At 28.0% G+C, this 18,735-nt stretch overlaps 1 protein-coding gene across 4 annotated transcripts in view; it reads right to left on the bottom strand.

Moving 5' to 3' along the window:
• LOC143250420 (protein FAM76A-like) overlaps positions 1-18,735 on the bottom strand; it is a 42,376-nt gene that overhangs the window by 2,452 nt on the left and 21,189 nt on the right. For all 4 annotated transcript variants that reach the window (XM_076500890.1, XM_076500889.1, XM_076500888.1 and 1 more), the window contains exons 3-9: positions 17,692-17,756; positions 17,355-17,415; positions 16,846-17,001; positions 16,543-16,718; positions 16,168-16,242; positions 15,689-15,824; positions 3,355-3,456 (exon numbers count right to left, since the gene is read on the bottom strand). In XM_076500890.1, the coding sequence (XP_076357005.1) occupies positions 3,355-3,456; positions 15,689-15,824; positions 16,168-16,242; positions 16,543-16,718; positions 16,846-17,001; positions 17,355-17,415; positions 17,692-17,756 (771 nt within the window). The remainder of the gene's footprint in view (positions 1-3,354; positions 3,457-15,688; positions 15,825-16,167; positions 16,243-16,542; positions 16,719-16,845; positions 17,002-17,354; positions 17,416-17,691; positions 17,757-18,735) is intronic.

Genomic DNA, 18,735 nt, shown 5'->3' on the forward strand with positions numbered 1-18,735 from the left:
GCCAAATGGATCTTAAAATTTTGCTAAGGTTGTGATCTAAACACCCCAAGAGAAACTATAAAACTAAAGGTAAGATATACAATACTTGGTACTGAAACCAATGTAATATATTTAGCAGATTGCAAGTTTAGCTTTCTACTGGCTATCAACAATACAGTACAAAGTGTCTGACAAAACTATTGACTACTTGTGAAAGTGAGGATGTGACAAGTGCTCTGATTGTATGGTTTATAACTCTGAATCATGTTCTGCTTGGATTGGTGGTAATTAAACAAGATCTAGGAAGCAACTGTCACACCAGGAGAGATAAAGGATTTAAAAAAAAACAATTCCTTATAAGAGTATGAACTTAAAACTTATATAACATTAACATTTGTTCTATCAACTAAAATTCTGGCAGTAAGTTTATCTGTGTAATGATTAATTACATATAATCAAATATTAAGAAATCATGAAATGCACACTGCATTTACATAGCATCTACTTTTGTCTTAAGAACAATCATATAAGATTTCTTATAATAATCTTATGAGATTGTGAAACTGCTGAAATTTCATTGTGAAATACTGTTGCTAAAAAAATGTTAAATACTGTCATAAAAACAATGTTAAATACTGTTGCTAAAAAATGTTAAATACTGTCATAAAAACAATGTTAAATACTGCTGCTAAAATGTTGTCTTTATTAGTGTTCTTCCATTTTATATATAGAGTTAATATATTTTGTTGATACTAGCCACCACTTTAGTTATAAAATATACATTCCTGTAAAGATTTAATGGTGATGTCATCCATCAACATTTCTCATACAAGACAGAATGACATTTACAAACAGTAATAATTCAAGATACCACGTTTAAGTTACTGGAATATTTTGCCATTATATAAATTTAACTACATTTACCTGATGTCTGTGAGCTTTCAAGACAATTTACCATGAATAAAAACAATATCTTAATAAATTATTCACAGATCTGTGGTTTGTCCTTACATCTAAGTTTCCCAACAGAAGCTGTGCTTTCACAGTATCTCAAGAAACCAAAACTCACTACTTCCCATCAGTGGTATTTGGTTATATTTAAAGCTTGTCTTCACTAGTAATTACCATGTCAAGGTAAAGTTGTACTAACATATCATTAATGTATAAGAAAGGTTAAATAGAAACCTATACTTCAGAATAGGCAGAAAAACAATTCAAACTGACAAATGGATTGCTCACAAAGAGGAGCAGAAATGAAAGTCACAACATGTTTAACTACACAGAAGATACTACATAATAACGAGATTCTGAGTATATTTCACGTTATAAATGTGCCATCAGAACAGAAGATACTACATAATAACGAGATTCTGAGTATATTTCTCAAGTTATAAATGTGCCATCAGAACAGAAGATACTACATAATAACAAGATTCTGAGTATATTTCTCAAGTTATAAATGTGCCATCAGAACAGAAGATACTATGTAATAACAAGATTCTGAGTACATTTCTCAAGTTATAAATGTGCCATCAGAACAGAAGATACTACATAATAACGAGATTCTGAGTATATTTCTCAAGTTATAAATGTGCCATCAGAACAGAAGATACTACGTAATAACGAGATTCTCAGTATATTTCTCAAGTTATAAATGTGCCATCAGAACAGAAGATACTATGTAATAACGAGATTCTGAGTATATTTCTCAAGTTATAAATGTGCCATCAGAACAGAAGATACTACGTAATAACGAGATTCTGAGTATATTTCTCACGTTATAAATGTGCCATCAGAACAGAAGATACTATGTAATAACGAGATTCTGAGTATATTTCTCAAGTTATAAATGTGCCATCAGAACAGAAGATACTATGTAATAACGAGATTCTGAGTACATTTCTCAAGTTATAAATGTGCCATCAGAACAGAAGATACTACGTAATAACGAGATTCTGAGTACATTTCACAAGTTATAAATGTGCCATCAGAACAGAAGATACTACGTAATAATGAGATTCTGAGTACATTTCTCAAGTTATAAATGTGCCATCAGAACAGAAGATACTATGTAATAACGAGATTCTGAGTACATTTCACAAGTTATAAATGTGCCATCAGAACAGAAGATACTACGTAATAATGAGATTCTGAGTACATTTCTCAAGTTCTAAATGTGCCATCAGAACAGAAGATACTATGTAATAACGAGATTCTGAGTACATTTCACAAGTTATAAATGTGCCATCAGAACAGAAGATACTACATAATAATGAGATTCTGAGTACATTTCTCAAGTTATAAATGTGCCATCAGAACAGAAGATACTACGTAATAACGAGATTCTGAGTATATTTCTCACGTTATAAATGTGCCATCAGAACAGAAGATACTATGTAATAACGAGATTCTGAGTATATTTCTCAAGTTATAAATGTGCCATCAGAACAGAAGATACTATGTAATAACGAGATTCTGAGTATATTTCTCAAGTTATAAATGTGCCATCAGAACAGAAGATACTATGTAATAACGAGATTCTGAGTATATTTCTCAAGTTATAAATGTGCCATCAGAACAGAAGATACTACGTAATAACGAGATTCTGAGTATATTTCTCAAGTTATAAATGTGCCATCAGAACAGAAGATACTACGTAATAACGAGATTCTGAGTATATTTCTCAAGTTATAAATGTGCCATCAGAACAGAAGATACTACGTAATAACGAGATTCTGAGTATATTTCTCAAGTTATAAATGTGCCATCAGAACAGAAGATACTACGTAATAGCGAGATTCTGAGTATATTTCTCACGTTATAAATGTGTCATCAGAACAGAAGATACTACGTAATAATGAGATTCTGAGTGCATTTCTCAAGTTATAAATGTGCCATCAGAACAGAAGATACTACGTAATAACGAGATTCTGAGTACATTTCACAAGTTATAAGTGTGCCATCAGAACAGAAGATACTACGTAATAATGAGATTCTGAGTACATTTCTCAAGTTATAAATGTGCCATCAGAACAGAAGATACTATGTAATAACGAGATTCTGAGTACATTTCACAAGTTATAAATGTGCCATCAGAACAGAAGATACTACATAATAATGAGATTCTGAGTACATTTCTCAAGTTATAAATGTGCCATCAGAACAGAAGATACTATGTAATAATGAGATTCTGAGTACATTTCACAAGTTATAAATGTGCCATCAGAACAGAAGATACTACGTAATAATGAGATTCTGAGTACATTTCTCAAGTTATAAATGTGCCATCAGAACAGAAGATACTATGTAATAATGAGATTCTGAGTACATTTCTCAAGTTATAAATGTGCCATCAGAACAGAGTAAAGTTTTTACCTGTAACTCTTGAATTTGTTCATTATTTTTCTTCTGGAGCGTCTGTACTCTTGTTCGTGCTTCTTTCTCAGAAGTCGACTGCTTGGCCTTTAGTTCTGTAATCTAAAATATAAAAGATACACAAAAAACTTGTTTCTCCTTCTGAAAAACTATAGAACTTTTAAGTGTAATCACCGCTGAGGTCATTTTCACATTATCGTATTTCCTGTGTTTCATAATCACTATTACTACATCAACACGTGTAGCTTTAATTTCTAGTTATTAAATGGTTTTGTCCAAGGAAAATATAATGAAAAAATTGCTTTTGCCATAATATATAACAATTACTCTATTAAAAAAAAAGACAATCTACTGAGAATCTTGATATCCTCAAACATATGAAATATACTATATTACATTATGGTGATTTATAGTAACTTTAAGGAATACACATACCTTCCATTAACAGCAATCCTTTTAAACACAGTGTATATATATATCATCTTCACAAAATTTGGCAATCTTTCAGTTAATAAGTTAACATACAGAAAGTCATATTTTTAGTGAAATATTTTAATAAAATAATAATTTGTTTTGAACAGTCAATTTGTTTCAAACAGTCCATTTCCACAGTAATTTTCATGTTAAATTTAAAAATATTTTCTTAGAACTCCTAAATACATTTCAAATGTTTTTTCAATGAAATTTTATTTTCTATCGCCTATCTCAAAATAAAATAGATCAATTTGACTGACTTCATAACTACAAAATCTAAATTAATAAAATAAAATAGGTCAATTTGACCAACTTCATAACTACAAAATCTAAATTAATAAAATGAAATAGGTCAATTTAACTGACTTCATAACTACAAAATCTAAATTAATAAACTGAAATAGGTCAATTTGACCGACTTCACAACTACAAAATCGAAATTAATAAAATGAAATAGGTCAACTTGAGCGACTTCACGACTAAAAAATCTAAATTAATAAAATGAAATAGGTCAACTTTACCGACTTCACGACTACAAAATCTAAATTAATAAAATGAAATAGGTCAATTTGACTGACTTCATTACTACAAAATCTAAATTAATAAAATGAAATAGGTCAATTTGACTGACTTCATTACTACAAAATCTAAATTAATAAAATGAAATAGGTCAATTCGACTGACTTCATTACTACAAAATCTAAATTAATAAAATGAAATAGGTCAATTCGACTGACTTCATAACTACGAAACCTAAATTAATAAAATGAAACAGCTCAATTTGACTGATTTCATAAGTACGAAACCTAAATTAATAAAATGAAAGAGATCAATTTGACTGACTTCATAACTACAAAATCTAAATTAATAAAATGAAATAGGTCAATGTGACTGACTTCATAACTACAAAACCTAAATTAATAAAATGAAACAGATCAATTTGACTGACTTCATAACTACGAAACCTAAATTAATAAAATGAAACAGATCAATTTGACTGACTTCATAACTATGAAACCTAAATTAATAAAATGAAACAGATCAATTTGACTGACTTCATAACTACAAAATCTAAATAAAATGAAACAGATCAATTTAACTGACTTCATAACTACAAAATCTAAATTAATAAAATGAAATAGGTCAATTTGACTGACTTCATAACCACAAAATCTAAATTAATAAAATGAAATAGGTCAAGTTGACTGACTTCATAACTACAAAATCTAAATTAATAAAATGAAATAGGTCAATTTGACTGACTTCATAACTACAAAATCTAAATTAATAAAATGAAATAGGTCAATTTGATTGACTTCATAACTACAAAACCTAAATTAATAAAATAAAATAGGTCAATTTGACCAACTTCATAACTACAAAATCTAAATTAATAAAATAAAATAGGTCAATTTGACCAACTTCATAACTACAAAATCTAAATTAATAAAATGAAATAGGTCAATTTCACTGACTTCATAACTACAAAATCTAAATTAATAAACTGAAATAGGTCAATTTGACCGACTTCACAACTACAAAATCGAAATTAATAAAATGAAATAGGTCAGCTTGAGCGACTTCAAGACTAAAAAATCTAAATTAATAAAATGAAATAGGTCAACTTGACCGACTTCACGACTAAAAAATCTAAATTAATAAAATGAAATAGGTCAACTTGACTGACTTCATTACTACAAAATCTAAATTAATAAAATGAAATAGGTCAATTTGACTGACTTCATTACTACAAAATCTAAATTAATAAAATGAAATAGGTCAATTTGACTGACTTCATTACTACAAAATCTAAATTAATAAAATGAAATAGGTCAATTTGACTGACTTCATTACTACAAAATCTAAATTAATAAAATGAAATAGGTCAATTCAACTGACTTCATAACTACGAAACCTAAATTAATAAAATAAAACAGATCAATTTGACTGATTTCATAACTCTGAAACCCAAATTAATAAAATGAAACAGATCAATTTGACTGACTTCATAACTACAAAATCTAAATTAATAAAATGAAATAGGTCAATTTGACTGACTTCATAACTACAAAACCTAAATTAATAAAATGAAACAGATCAATTTGACTGACTTCATAACTACAAAATCTAAATTAATAAAATGAAATAGGTCAATTTGACTGACTTCACAACTACAAAATCTAAATTAATAAAATGAAACAGATCAATTTGACTGACTTCATAACTACAAAATCTAAATTAATAAAATGAAATAGGTCAGTTTGACTGACTTCATAACTACAAAATCTAAATTAATAAAATAAAATAGGTCAATTTGATCAACTTCATAACTACAAAATCTAAATTAATAAAATAAAATAGGTCAATTTGACCAACTTCATAACTACAAAATCTAAATTAATAAAATGAAATAGGTCAATTTAACTGACTTCATAACTACAAAATCTAAATTAATAAACTGAAATAGGTCAATTTGACCGACTTCACAACTACAAAATCGAAATTAATAAAATGAAATAGGTCAACTTGAGCGACTTCACGACTAAAAAATCTAAATTAATAAAATGAAATAGGTCAACTTTACCGACTTCACGACTACAAAATCTAAATTAATAAAATGAAATAGGTCAATTTGACTGACTTCATTACTACAAAATCTAAATTAATAAAATGAAATAGGTCAATTTGACTGACTTCATTACTACAAAATCTAAATTAATAAAATGAAATAGGTCAATTCGACTGACTTCATTACTACAAAATCTAAATTAATAAAATGAAATAGGTCAATTCGACTGACTTCATAACTACTGAAACCTAAATTAATAAAATGAAACAGCTCAATTTGACTGATTTCATAAGTACTAAAACCTAAATTAATAAAATGAAACAGATCAATTTGACTGACTTCATAACTACAAAATCTAAATTAATAAAATGAAATAGGTCAATGTGACTGACTTCATAACTACAAAACCTAAATTAATAAAATGAAACAGATCAATTTGACTGACTTCATAACTACGAAACCTAAATTAATAAAATGAAACATATCAATTTGACTGACTTCATAACTATGAAACCTAAATTAATAAAATGAAACAGATCAATTTGACTGACTTCATAACTACAAAATCTAAATAAAATGAAACAGATCAATTTAACTGACTTCATAACTACAAAATCTAAATTAATAAAATGAAATAGGTCAATTTGACTGACTTCATAACTACAAAATCTAAATTAATAAAATGAAATAGGTCAAGTTGACTGACTTCATAACTACAAAATCTAAATTAATAAAATGAAATAGGTCAATTTGACTGACTTCATAACTACAAAATCTAAATTAATAAAATGAAATAGGTCAATTTGACTGACTTCATAACTACAAAACCTAAATTAATAAAATAAAATAGGTCAATTTGACCAACTTCATAACTACAAAATCTAAATTAATAAAATAAAATAGGTCAATTTGACCAACTTCATAACTACAAAATCTAAATTAATAAAATGAAATAGGTCAATTTGACTGACTTCATAACTACAAAATCTAAATTAATAAACTGAAATAGGTCAATTTGACCGACTTCACAACTACAAAATCGAAATTAATAAAATGAAATAGGTCAACTTGAGCGACTTCAAGACTAAAAAATCTAAATTAATAAAATGAAATAGGTCAACTTGACCGACTTCACGACTAAAAAATCTAAATTAATAAAATGAAATAGGTCAACTTGACTGACTTCATTACTACAAAATCTAAATTAATAAAATGAAATAGGTCAATTTGACTGACTTCATTACTACAAAATCTAAATTAATAAAATGAAATAGGTCAATTTGACTGACTTCATTACTACAAAATCTAAATTAATAAAATGAAATAGGTCAATTTGACTGACTTCATTACTACAAAATCTAAATTAATAAAATGAAATAGGTCAATTCAACTGACTTCATAACTACGAAACCTAAATTAATAAAATAAAACAGATCAATTTGACTGATTTCATAACTCTGAAACCTAAATTAATAAAATGAAACAGATCAATTTGACTGACTTCATAACTACAAAATCTAAATTAATAAAATGAAATAGGTCAATTTGACTGACTTCATAACTACAAAACCTAAATTAATAAAATGAAACAGATCAATTTGACTGACTTCATAACTACAAAATCTAAATTAATAAAATGAAATAGGTCAATTTGACTGACTTCACAACTACAAAATCTAAATTAATAAAATGAAACAGATCAATTTGACTGACTTCATAACTACAAAATCTAAATTAATAAAATGAAATAGGTCAGTTTGACTGACTTCATAACTACAAAATCTAAATTAATAAAATAAAATAGGTCAATTTGACCAACTTCATAACTACAAAATCTAAATTAATAAACTGAAATAGGTCAATTTGACCGACTTCACAACTACAAAATCGAAATTAATAAAATGAAATAGGTCAACTTGAGCGACTTCAAGACTAAAAAATCTAAATTAATAAAATGAAATAGGTCAACTTGACCGACTTCACGACTACAAAATCTAAATTAATAAAATGAAATAGGTCAATTTGACTGACTTCATTACTACAAAATCTAAATTAATAAAATGAAATAGGTCAATTTGACTGACTTCATTACTACAAAATCTAAATTAATAAAATGAAATAGGTCAATTTGACTGACTTCATTACTACAAAATCTAAATTAATAAAATGAAATAGGTCAATTCAACTGACTTCATAACTACGAAACCTAAATTAATAAAATGAAACAGATCAATTTGACTGATTTCATAACTCTGAAACCTAAATTAATAAAATGAAACAGATCAATTTGACTGACTTCATAACTACAAAATCTAAATTAATAAAATGAAATAGGTCAATTTGACTGACTTCATAACTATGAAACCTAAATTAATAAAATGAAACAGATCAATTTGACTGACTTCATAACTACGAAACCTAAATTAATAAAATGAAACAGATCAATTTGACTGACTTCATAACTATGAAACCTAAAATAATAAAATGAAACAGATCAATTTGACTGACTTCATAACTACAAAATCTAAATAAAATGAAACAGATCAATTTAACTGACTTCATAACTACAAAATCTAAATTAATAAAATAAAATAGGTCAATTTGACCAACTTCATAACTACAAAATCTAAATTAATAAAATGAAATAGGTCAATTTAACTGACTTCATAACTACAAAATCTAAATTAATAAACTGAAATAGGTCAATTTGACCGACTTCACAACTACAAAATCGAAATTAATAAAATGAAATAGGTCAACTTGAGCGACTTCACGACTAAAAAATCTAAATTAATAAAATGAAATAGGTCAACTTTACCGACTTCACGACTACAAAATCTAAATTAATAAAATGAAATAGGTCAATTTGACTGACTTCATTACTACAAAATCTAAATTAATAAAATGAAATAGGTCAATTTGACTGACTTCATTACTACAAAATCTAAATTAATAAAATGAAATAGGTCAATTCGACTGACTTCATTACTACAAAATCTAAATTAATAAAATGAAATAGGTCAATTCGACTGACTTCATAACTACGAAACCTAAATTAATAAAATGAAACAGCTCAATTTGACTGATTTCATAAGTACGAAACCTAAATTAATAAAATGAAACAGATCAATTTGACTGACTTCATAACTACAAAATCTAAATTAATAAAATGAAATAGGTCAATGTGACTGACTTCATAACTACAAAACCTAAATTAATAAAATGAAACAGATCAATTTGACTGACTTCATAACTACGAAACCTAAATTAATAAAATGAAACATATCAATTTGACTGACTTCATAACTATGAAACCTAAATTAATAAAATGAAACAGATCAATTTGACTGACTTCATAACTACAAAATCTAAATAAAATGAAACAGATCAATTTAACTGACTTCATAACTACAAAATCTAAATTAATAAAATGAAATAGGTCAATTTGACTGACTTCATAACTACAAAATCTAAATTAATAAAATGAAATAGGTCAAGTTGACTGACTTCATAACTACAAAATCTAAATTAATAAAATGAAATAGGTCAATTTGACTGACTTCATAACTACAAAATCTAAATTAATAAAATGAAATAGGTCAATTTGACTGACTTCATAACTACAAAACCTAAATTAATAAAATAAAATAGGTCAATTTGACCAACTTCATAACTACAAAATCTAAATTAATAAAATAAAATAGGTCAATTTGACCAACTTCATAACTACAAAATCTAAATTAATAAAATGAAATAGGTCAATTTGACTGACTTCATAACTACAAAATCTAAATTAATAAACTGAAATAGGTCAATTTGACCGACTTCACAACTACAAAATCGAAATTAATAAAATGAAATAGGTCAACTTGAGCTTACTTCAAGACTAAAAAATCTAAATTAATAAAATGAAATAGGTCAACTTGACCGACTTCACGACTAAAAAAATCTAAATTAATAAAATGAAATAGGTCAACTTGACTGACTTCATTACTACAAAATCTAAATTAATAAAATGAAATAGGTCAATTTGACTGACTTCATTACTACAAAATCTAAATTAATAAAATGAAATAGGTCAATTTGACTGACTTCATTACTACAAAATCTAAATTAATAAAATGAAATAGGTCAATTTGACTGACTTCATTACTACAAAATCTAAATTAATAAAATGAAATAGGTCAATTCAACTGACTTCATAACTACTGAAACCTAAATTAATAAAATAAAACAGATCAATTTGACTGATTTCATAACTCTGAAACCTAAATTAATAAAATGAAACAGATCAATTTGACTGACTTCATAACTACAAAATCTAAATTAATAAAATGAAATAGGTCAATTTGACTGACTTCATAACTACAAAACCTAAATTAATAAAATGAAACAGATCAATTTGACTGACTTCATAACTACAAAATCTAAATTAATAAAATGAAATAGGTCAATTTGACTGACTTCACAACTACAAAATCTAAATTAATAAAATGAAACAGATCAATTTGACTGACTTCATAACTACAAAATCTAAATTAATAAAATGAAATAGGTCAGTTTGACTGACTTCATAACTACAAAATCTAAATTAATAAAATAAAATAGGTCAATTTGACCAACTTCATAACTACAAAATCTAAATTAATAAACTGAAATAGGTCAATTTGACCGACTTCACAACTACAAAATCGAAATTAATAAAATGAAATAGGTCAACTTGAGCGACTTCAAGACTAAAAATCTAAATTAATAAAATGAAATAGGTCAACTTGACCGACTTCACGACTACAAAATCTAAATTAATAAAATGAAATAGGTCAATTTGACTGACTTCATTACTACAAAATCTAAATTAATAAAATGAAATAGGTCAATTTGACTGACTTCATTACTACAAAATCTAAATTAATAAAATGAAATAGGTCAATTTGACTGACTTCATTACTACAAAATCTAAATTAATAAAATGAAATAGGTCAATTCAACTGACTTCATAACTACGAAACCTAAATTAATAAAATGAAACAGATCAATTTGACTGATTTCATAACTCTGAAACCTAAATTAATAAAATGAAACAGATCAATTTGACTGACTTCATAACTACAAAATCTAAATTAATAAAATGAAATAGGTCAATTTGACTGACTTCATAACTATGAAACCTAAATTAATAAAATGAAACAGATCAATTTGACTGACTTCATAACTACGAAACCTAAATTAATAAAATGAAACAGATCAATTTGACTGACTTCATAACTATGAAACCTAAAATAATAAAATGAAACAGATCAATTTGACTGACTTCATAACTACAAAATCTAAATAAAATGAAACAGATCAATTTAACTGACTTCATAACTACAAAATCTAAATTAATAAAATGAAATAGGTCAATTTGACTGACTTCATAACTACAAAATCTAAATTAATAAAATGAAATAGGTCAATTTGACTGACTTCATAACTACAAAATCTAAATTAATAAAATGAAATAGGTCAATTTGACTGACTTCATAACTACAAAATCTAAATTAATAAAATGAAATAGGTCAATTTGACTGACTTCATAACTACAAAACCTAAATTAATAAAATGAAACAGATCAATTTGACTGACTTCACAACTACAAAATCTAAATTAATAAAATGAAACAGATCAATTTGACTGACTTCACAACTACAAAATCTAAATTAATAAAATGAAACAGATCAATTTGACTGACTTCATAACTACAAAATCTAAATTAATAAAATGAAATAGGTCAATTTGACTGACTTCATAACTACAAAATCTAAATTAATAAAATGAAATAGGTCAATTTGACTGACTTCATAACTACAAAATCTAAATTAATAAACTGAAATAGGTCAATTTGACCGACTTCACAACTACAAAATCGAAATTAATAAAATGAAATAGGTCAACTTGAGCGACTTCACGACTAAAAAATCTAAATTAATAAAATGAAATAGGTCAACTTGACCGACTTCACGACTACAAAATCTAAATTAATAAAATGAAATAGGTCAATTTGACCAACTTCATTACTACAAAATCTAAATTAATAAAATGAAATAGGTCAATTTGACTGACTTCATTACTACAAAATCTAAATTAATAAAATGAAATAGGTCAATTTGACTGACTTCATTACTACGAAATCTAAATTAATAAAATGAAATAGGTCAATTCGACTGACTTCATAACTACGAAACCTAAATTAATAAAATGAAACAGATCAATTTGACTGATTTCATAACTACGAAACCTAAATTAATAAAATGAAACAGATCAATTTGACTGATTTCATAACTACGAAACCTAAATTAATAAAATGAAACAGATCAATTTGACTGACTTCATAACTACGAAACCTAAATTAATAAAATGAAACAGATCAATTTGACTGACTTCATAACTATGAAACCTAAATTAATAAAATGAAACAGATCAATTTGACTGACTTCATAACTATGAAACCTAAATTAATAAAATGAAACAGATCAATTTGACTGACTTCATAACTATGAAACCTAAATTAATAAAATGAAACAGATCAATTTGACTGACTTCATAACTATGAAACCTAAATTAATAAAATGAAACAGATCAATTTGACTGACTTCATAACTACAAAATCTAAATAAAATGAAACAGATCAATTTAACTGACTTCATAACTACAAAATCTAAATTAATAAAATGAAATAGGTCAATTTGACTGACTTCATAACTACAAAACCTAAATTAATAAAATGAAACAGATCAATTTGACTGACTTCATAACTACAAAATCTAAATTAATAAAATGAAATAGGTCAATTTGACTGACTTCACAACTACAAAATCTAAATTAATAAAATGAAACAGATCAATTTGACTGACTTCATAACTACAAAATCTAAATTAATAAAATGAAATAGGTCAATTTAACTGACTTCATAACTACAAAATCTAAATTAATAAAATTAAATAGGTCAATTTGACTGACTTCATAACTACAAAATCTTACAACTTTATGTGTTTTATGAAAGTTGTTCAGATTCTTGAACAACTCTATACAAACTTTACATAAATGAACATTGTAAACAGTTGCATACCTTTATATAAACAAGTTCATACAACTTTTCATTGATTTCTTTTACTGTACATTTATAAATGTTAGGGTTAAACAAGTTATGAAGTTTCTAATGTTGAATCATTTACTTTTATCTTACCTCAGTTTTAGACAGAAAAACACAAGCTCTCTTAGGCTTAGCTAGACAATCCTACAATGTAACTGTAATACAATGGAACCCCTCTAAAGCAGCCACCTTCAGAACTGAGACAAACTGGCCTGATTAGAGGAGTTCCACTGTACGTAATTATGGATTATGTAAACAAAAAAAGGGACTGTGATTGAATGACCGCTTTCAAGGGGTGACCGAATCTACTGTAATTATTTGCTATCTACAATAACATTTTAAATACATTACATATTTACTTTTAAATGTTAAAATTCAGTTATTTTTCTTAAGACACAGAAAACAATAATTTCTAGTACATACCCAAAATTATGGTGATAGGAATATATTTTTCTGTCACATGCTGTTGTAGCTAAGACTCATTTTTGTTTTATGAGGGGATGGTGAATGAATATAACTTTTGTAAGCTTGAAACATATGTTTTAGAAAGAAAAAATTAAACAACTTTAATTTTACATAAAGACAAGGCTGAAGCTTGCTTTAGTTTATAAATAAAAATATTTTGTGTTAAAAAATTAAAATTCGCTCAGAGCAACAAGTTGATCGTCACAATTCAACAAAATTATTACTTTATCTTCCAAGATCTTTACAGATAACTTTTGGAATCACGTAAAGTACAATTTGTACTTTTTATTGGCTATAAAAACACCCTTAATAAACGTAAGTAACACTACAGAAGAGGCACATAACGACTGAAGTAGGAGAAAGCACTGAACTAGTTGATTTTATTGGCTATAAAAACACACTTAATAAAAGTAAGTAACACTACAGAAGAGGCACATAACAACTGAAGTAGGAGAAAGCACTGAACTAGTTGATTTGATAAACACACAATGACAGAATCTAAATTTATATTCTAACTTTTGTGTAGATGTTTAAAAATATACACAGTGCAACAAAACACGAGGAAGTGTTATGTAACACACACATACTGATATTTTGCTTTTTATACAAAACACACACACATCCTTAGATATTAAAAAATTAAAACACACAATATTATAATTTCAAGTATAAACCATTTGTGATAGCAATTTCATTGTTATATATATAAATAATAGTTTTTTATTAAAGTTAAAAAAATCCCCAAAAGACCATGGCATACATAGTCCCACCTACTGAGAAAGGATTCAACATAAATACTATACCAGATGCTACATGGCTCACAATGTATTATCCACAAAGATTCTATACCAGATGCTACATGGTTCACAGTGTACCATCCACAAAGATTCTATACCAGATGCTACATGGTTCACAGTGTACCATCCACAAAGATTCTATACCAGATGCTACATGGTTCACAGTGTACCATCCACAAAGATTCTATACCAGATGCTACATAGTTCACAGTCTACCATCCACAAAGATTCTATACCAGATGCTACATGGTAAACAGTGTACCATCCACAAAGATTCTATACCAGATGCTACATGGTTAACAGTGTATCATCCACAAAGATTCTATACTAGACCCTACATGGTTAACAGTGTATCATCCACAAAGATTCTATACTAGACCCTACATGGCTAACAGTGTATCATCCACAAAGATTCTATACTAGACCCTACATGGTTCACAGCATTATCATCCACAAAGATTCTATACTAGATGCTACATGGTTCACAGTGTATCATCCACAAAGATTCTATACCAGATGCTACATGGTTCACAGTTTCTCTTCCACAAAGATACTATACAAGATGGTACATGGTAAACAGTGTACCACCCACAAAGATACTACACTTGACACTACATGGTAAAGTGTATCAACCACAAAGATACTACACTAAATGGTACATGGTAAATAGTGTATTATCCACAAAGATTCTATAGTAGATTCTATACAGTAAACTTGTAGCATCCATAAAAGTACATCATATATCAGAGATTTATCCCTTTACAATTTCAGCAAACTGACATAAACACACATGTACATACCTGTATATCTATCACACAAACACACAACCATGTACATCTCACACATAAACACACAAGCATGTACATCTCCCACATAAACACATAAGTATGTACATACCTGTTTTTCTTTGTTTAGAAGTAGCTGATCTTTCTGCAACAACTGTTTTTGAAGCATAGCTACTTGTTCCTTTAACTGGGTGATGGCAACCACATGGTCACTGCTATTAGGATCCAGCAGGGCACTTTCGGTGGCACTAAAAACATTGTTGTAATCATTTTGTACCAGATTAATATACGGAAATAGACAATCTAATGTTTAAGAAAGTACTTATGAGTAAATGTGATATACATACAAGTTATTTTTTGTCTGACATTATAATCTGTTTTGAAGCTCACAAGTAACAAGCCAGTTTTTGTTTAATGAAAATGATCCTTTTCTACAAGTAACACATCTAACAACTGATTCTTCGTTAATTTGACTTTTATGCTGACAACAAACGTACTATTTAAAAATGACTCTTATAAGGAACTATAATAAAAATACAGGTTGACAGTTCTTTCCACAGCTAATAAACACATGTTTGGTATAAAAAATACCTTGGAGGAAGTGTACCATTGGCAGATTTTTTCAAGTCCAATCTTTGTTTTTTTGAACTCGAATTATCTGAGCTTCTGAAAGTAAAATATTTAAAAATTAAAAATGGTCACAACAATCCTACAACATTAAAAAAAATTCAGTATATGCTAATTTTACTTGTTTGTGACACAATTCAAACTTGCAGACAACACGTTTTTCACTAGTAAACCATAAATAGCAAGCTTAAAAGACATGGTTGAAGAAATAGAGACGTTTCTGAACACGTCTCTAACACCTGAATTTATGTTAGAATTTCTTAAAACAACTACAAACTGCAAGTAAAAATTCAACAGAAATTAAAATTTATGCCGCAAAACATCTGACCCAAACCTTACTTGGTGTTGGACGTACGAGTTAAATTGTGTTTGCGGTTATGAGAACTTGAGCTTGAACGGCGATGACTCTTGTGAATAGAACTTCTTGAGTGTCTTGCATGATCATTTTGTTTGGCTTTAGCCAAAGCTCTCTTGTAAGAAAGAGTACACAACCAGCAGAGAAGTTTTCCATCAACCTGTAACAGGTGGAAGAAATCACACAAATAATTGATTTCAACAATCAACTGGTAAACACTGATCACAACTAGACAGTCTAAGTATCACTTACTGTTTAAAAATATCTCTGTTTATTAGTGACAATACCTTTTTCCGGCTCTCATCCTTGCGATCAAATGCACATCTTTGTTTGCACTGTTCACAAGTCATCGGAGGTCCGTATTTCTTTTCTGAGTTCGTACAGCGTTGACATTTTGTACCAATAAAAGCAGCGATAATATTACAGTACTCACAGGCTGAGGGCTATAAAACAAATAATAACTAATAAACTACACTCAATGTACAGACAGAAATAAAATAACCAAAGTCATCTTACAGATTGAGGACCATAGAACAAACAATATATAATGAGATACACTCAAAGTACAGGCAGAAATAAATAAATAACCAAAATCATCTTAAGAAATCTTCTACAAACATACACTGTTACTATTAATTTTAAATAGCAGCCACATTTTTAGTTACATCCCTAACATTATTACAATTTAAATTTTTAACAGGATATCAAACTGTTATAATTATATATGCTTAAAATATAAAATGTTGTTTCACTGATAAAAAATTGTACAGAAATAACTGTTATTGAGTGTTGATACCTTCCCGTATAGTTTCACATTCTGTTCACATTTCTTGCACACAGATGTTGTACTTCCTTTGCTGTTACCAAAGAAACCAAACTGTTAGCAGAATTTTAATACACCAAGTACAAAAATGTAAGTACATACAATAATTCTTAAGTTATAAATATACCAAATATAAAGTACTTAGAAAAAGTTGTATGTGAGGTACACATTTGCTAAAATACAAGGAAATTGTAAATAGTTGTATGCAAGGTACTTGCGTCATAATAATTTGCTGAATATTCTATTACTTAAGAGGATTTAACAATGTAATAAAAATACACTCACGTATCTTACAAAGTATTCATCTCACCTATCCTGCTGAAATTCAGTCCTGCAATAGGTACATTTAACCAATGGAAAAGTCCCACGACAATCCTGAGGAAATAAAGACATCATTAAAAATTAATGTTGAATTTTTTTTTAATCACAAAATAAATTTATGCAAATTTACAAATGAATGCATATGGTGATGATTCTATAAATTAAAAGACAACAAAACAATCATTAATTTATGACTAAGATATTTCATATGTGTACAATTACTAAAAACACATTAGTTCACATTCTCATGTTCAATGTGAAACATCAGTACATCCACAGAGTTTGTACCGATACCTTTCAAACAAAAAAACAAGTTAAATGGTAGTGGTACATCCACACAGTTTGTACCAGTACCATCCAACCAAAGAAACAAGTTAAATGGTGGTGGTACATCCACACAATTTGTACCAATACCATCCAAACAATGAAACAAGTTAAATGGTAGTGGCACATCCACAGAGTTTGTACTGATACCATCCAAACAAAGAAACAAGTTAAATGGTAGTGGTACATCCACACAGTTTGTACTGATACCATCCAAACAAAGAAACAAGTTAAGTGGAAGTGGTACATCCACAGAGTTTGTACTGATGCCATCCAAACAAAAAAACAAGTTAAATGGTAGTGGTACATCCACACAGTTTGTACCAGTACCATCCAACCAAAGAAACAAGTTAACTGGTGGTGGTACATCCACACAATTTGTACCAATACCATCCAAACAAAGAAACAAGTTAAATGGTAGTGGTACATCCACACAGTTTGTACCAATACCATCCAAACAAAGGAACAAGTTAAATGGTAGTGGTACATCCACACAGTTTGTACCGATACCATCCAAACAAAGAAACAAGTTAAATGGTAGTGGTACATCCACAGAGTTTGTACCAATACCATCCAAACAAAGAAACAAGTTAAATGGTAGTGGTACATCCACACAGTTTGTACCGATACCATCCAAACAAAGAAACAAGTTAAATGGTAGTGGTACATCCACACAGTTTGTACTGATACCATCCAAACAAAGAAACAA

The sequence above is a fragment of the Tachypleus tridentatus genome, chromosome 5, assembly GCF_004210375.1.
Source record: "Tachypleus tridentatus isolate NWPU-2018 chromosome 5, ASM421037v1, whole genome shotgun sequence".
NCBI classification, from domain to species: Eukaryota; Metazoa; Arthropoda; class Merostomata; order Xiphosura; family Limulidae; genus Tachypleus; species Tachypleus tridentatus.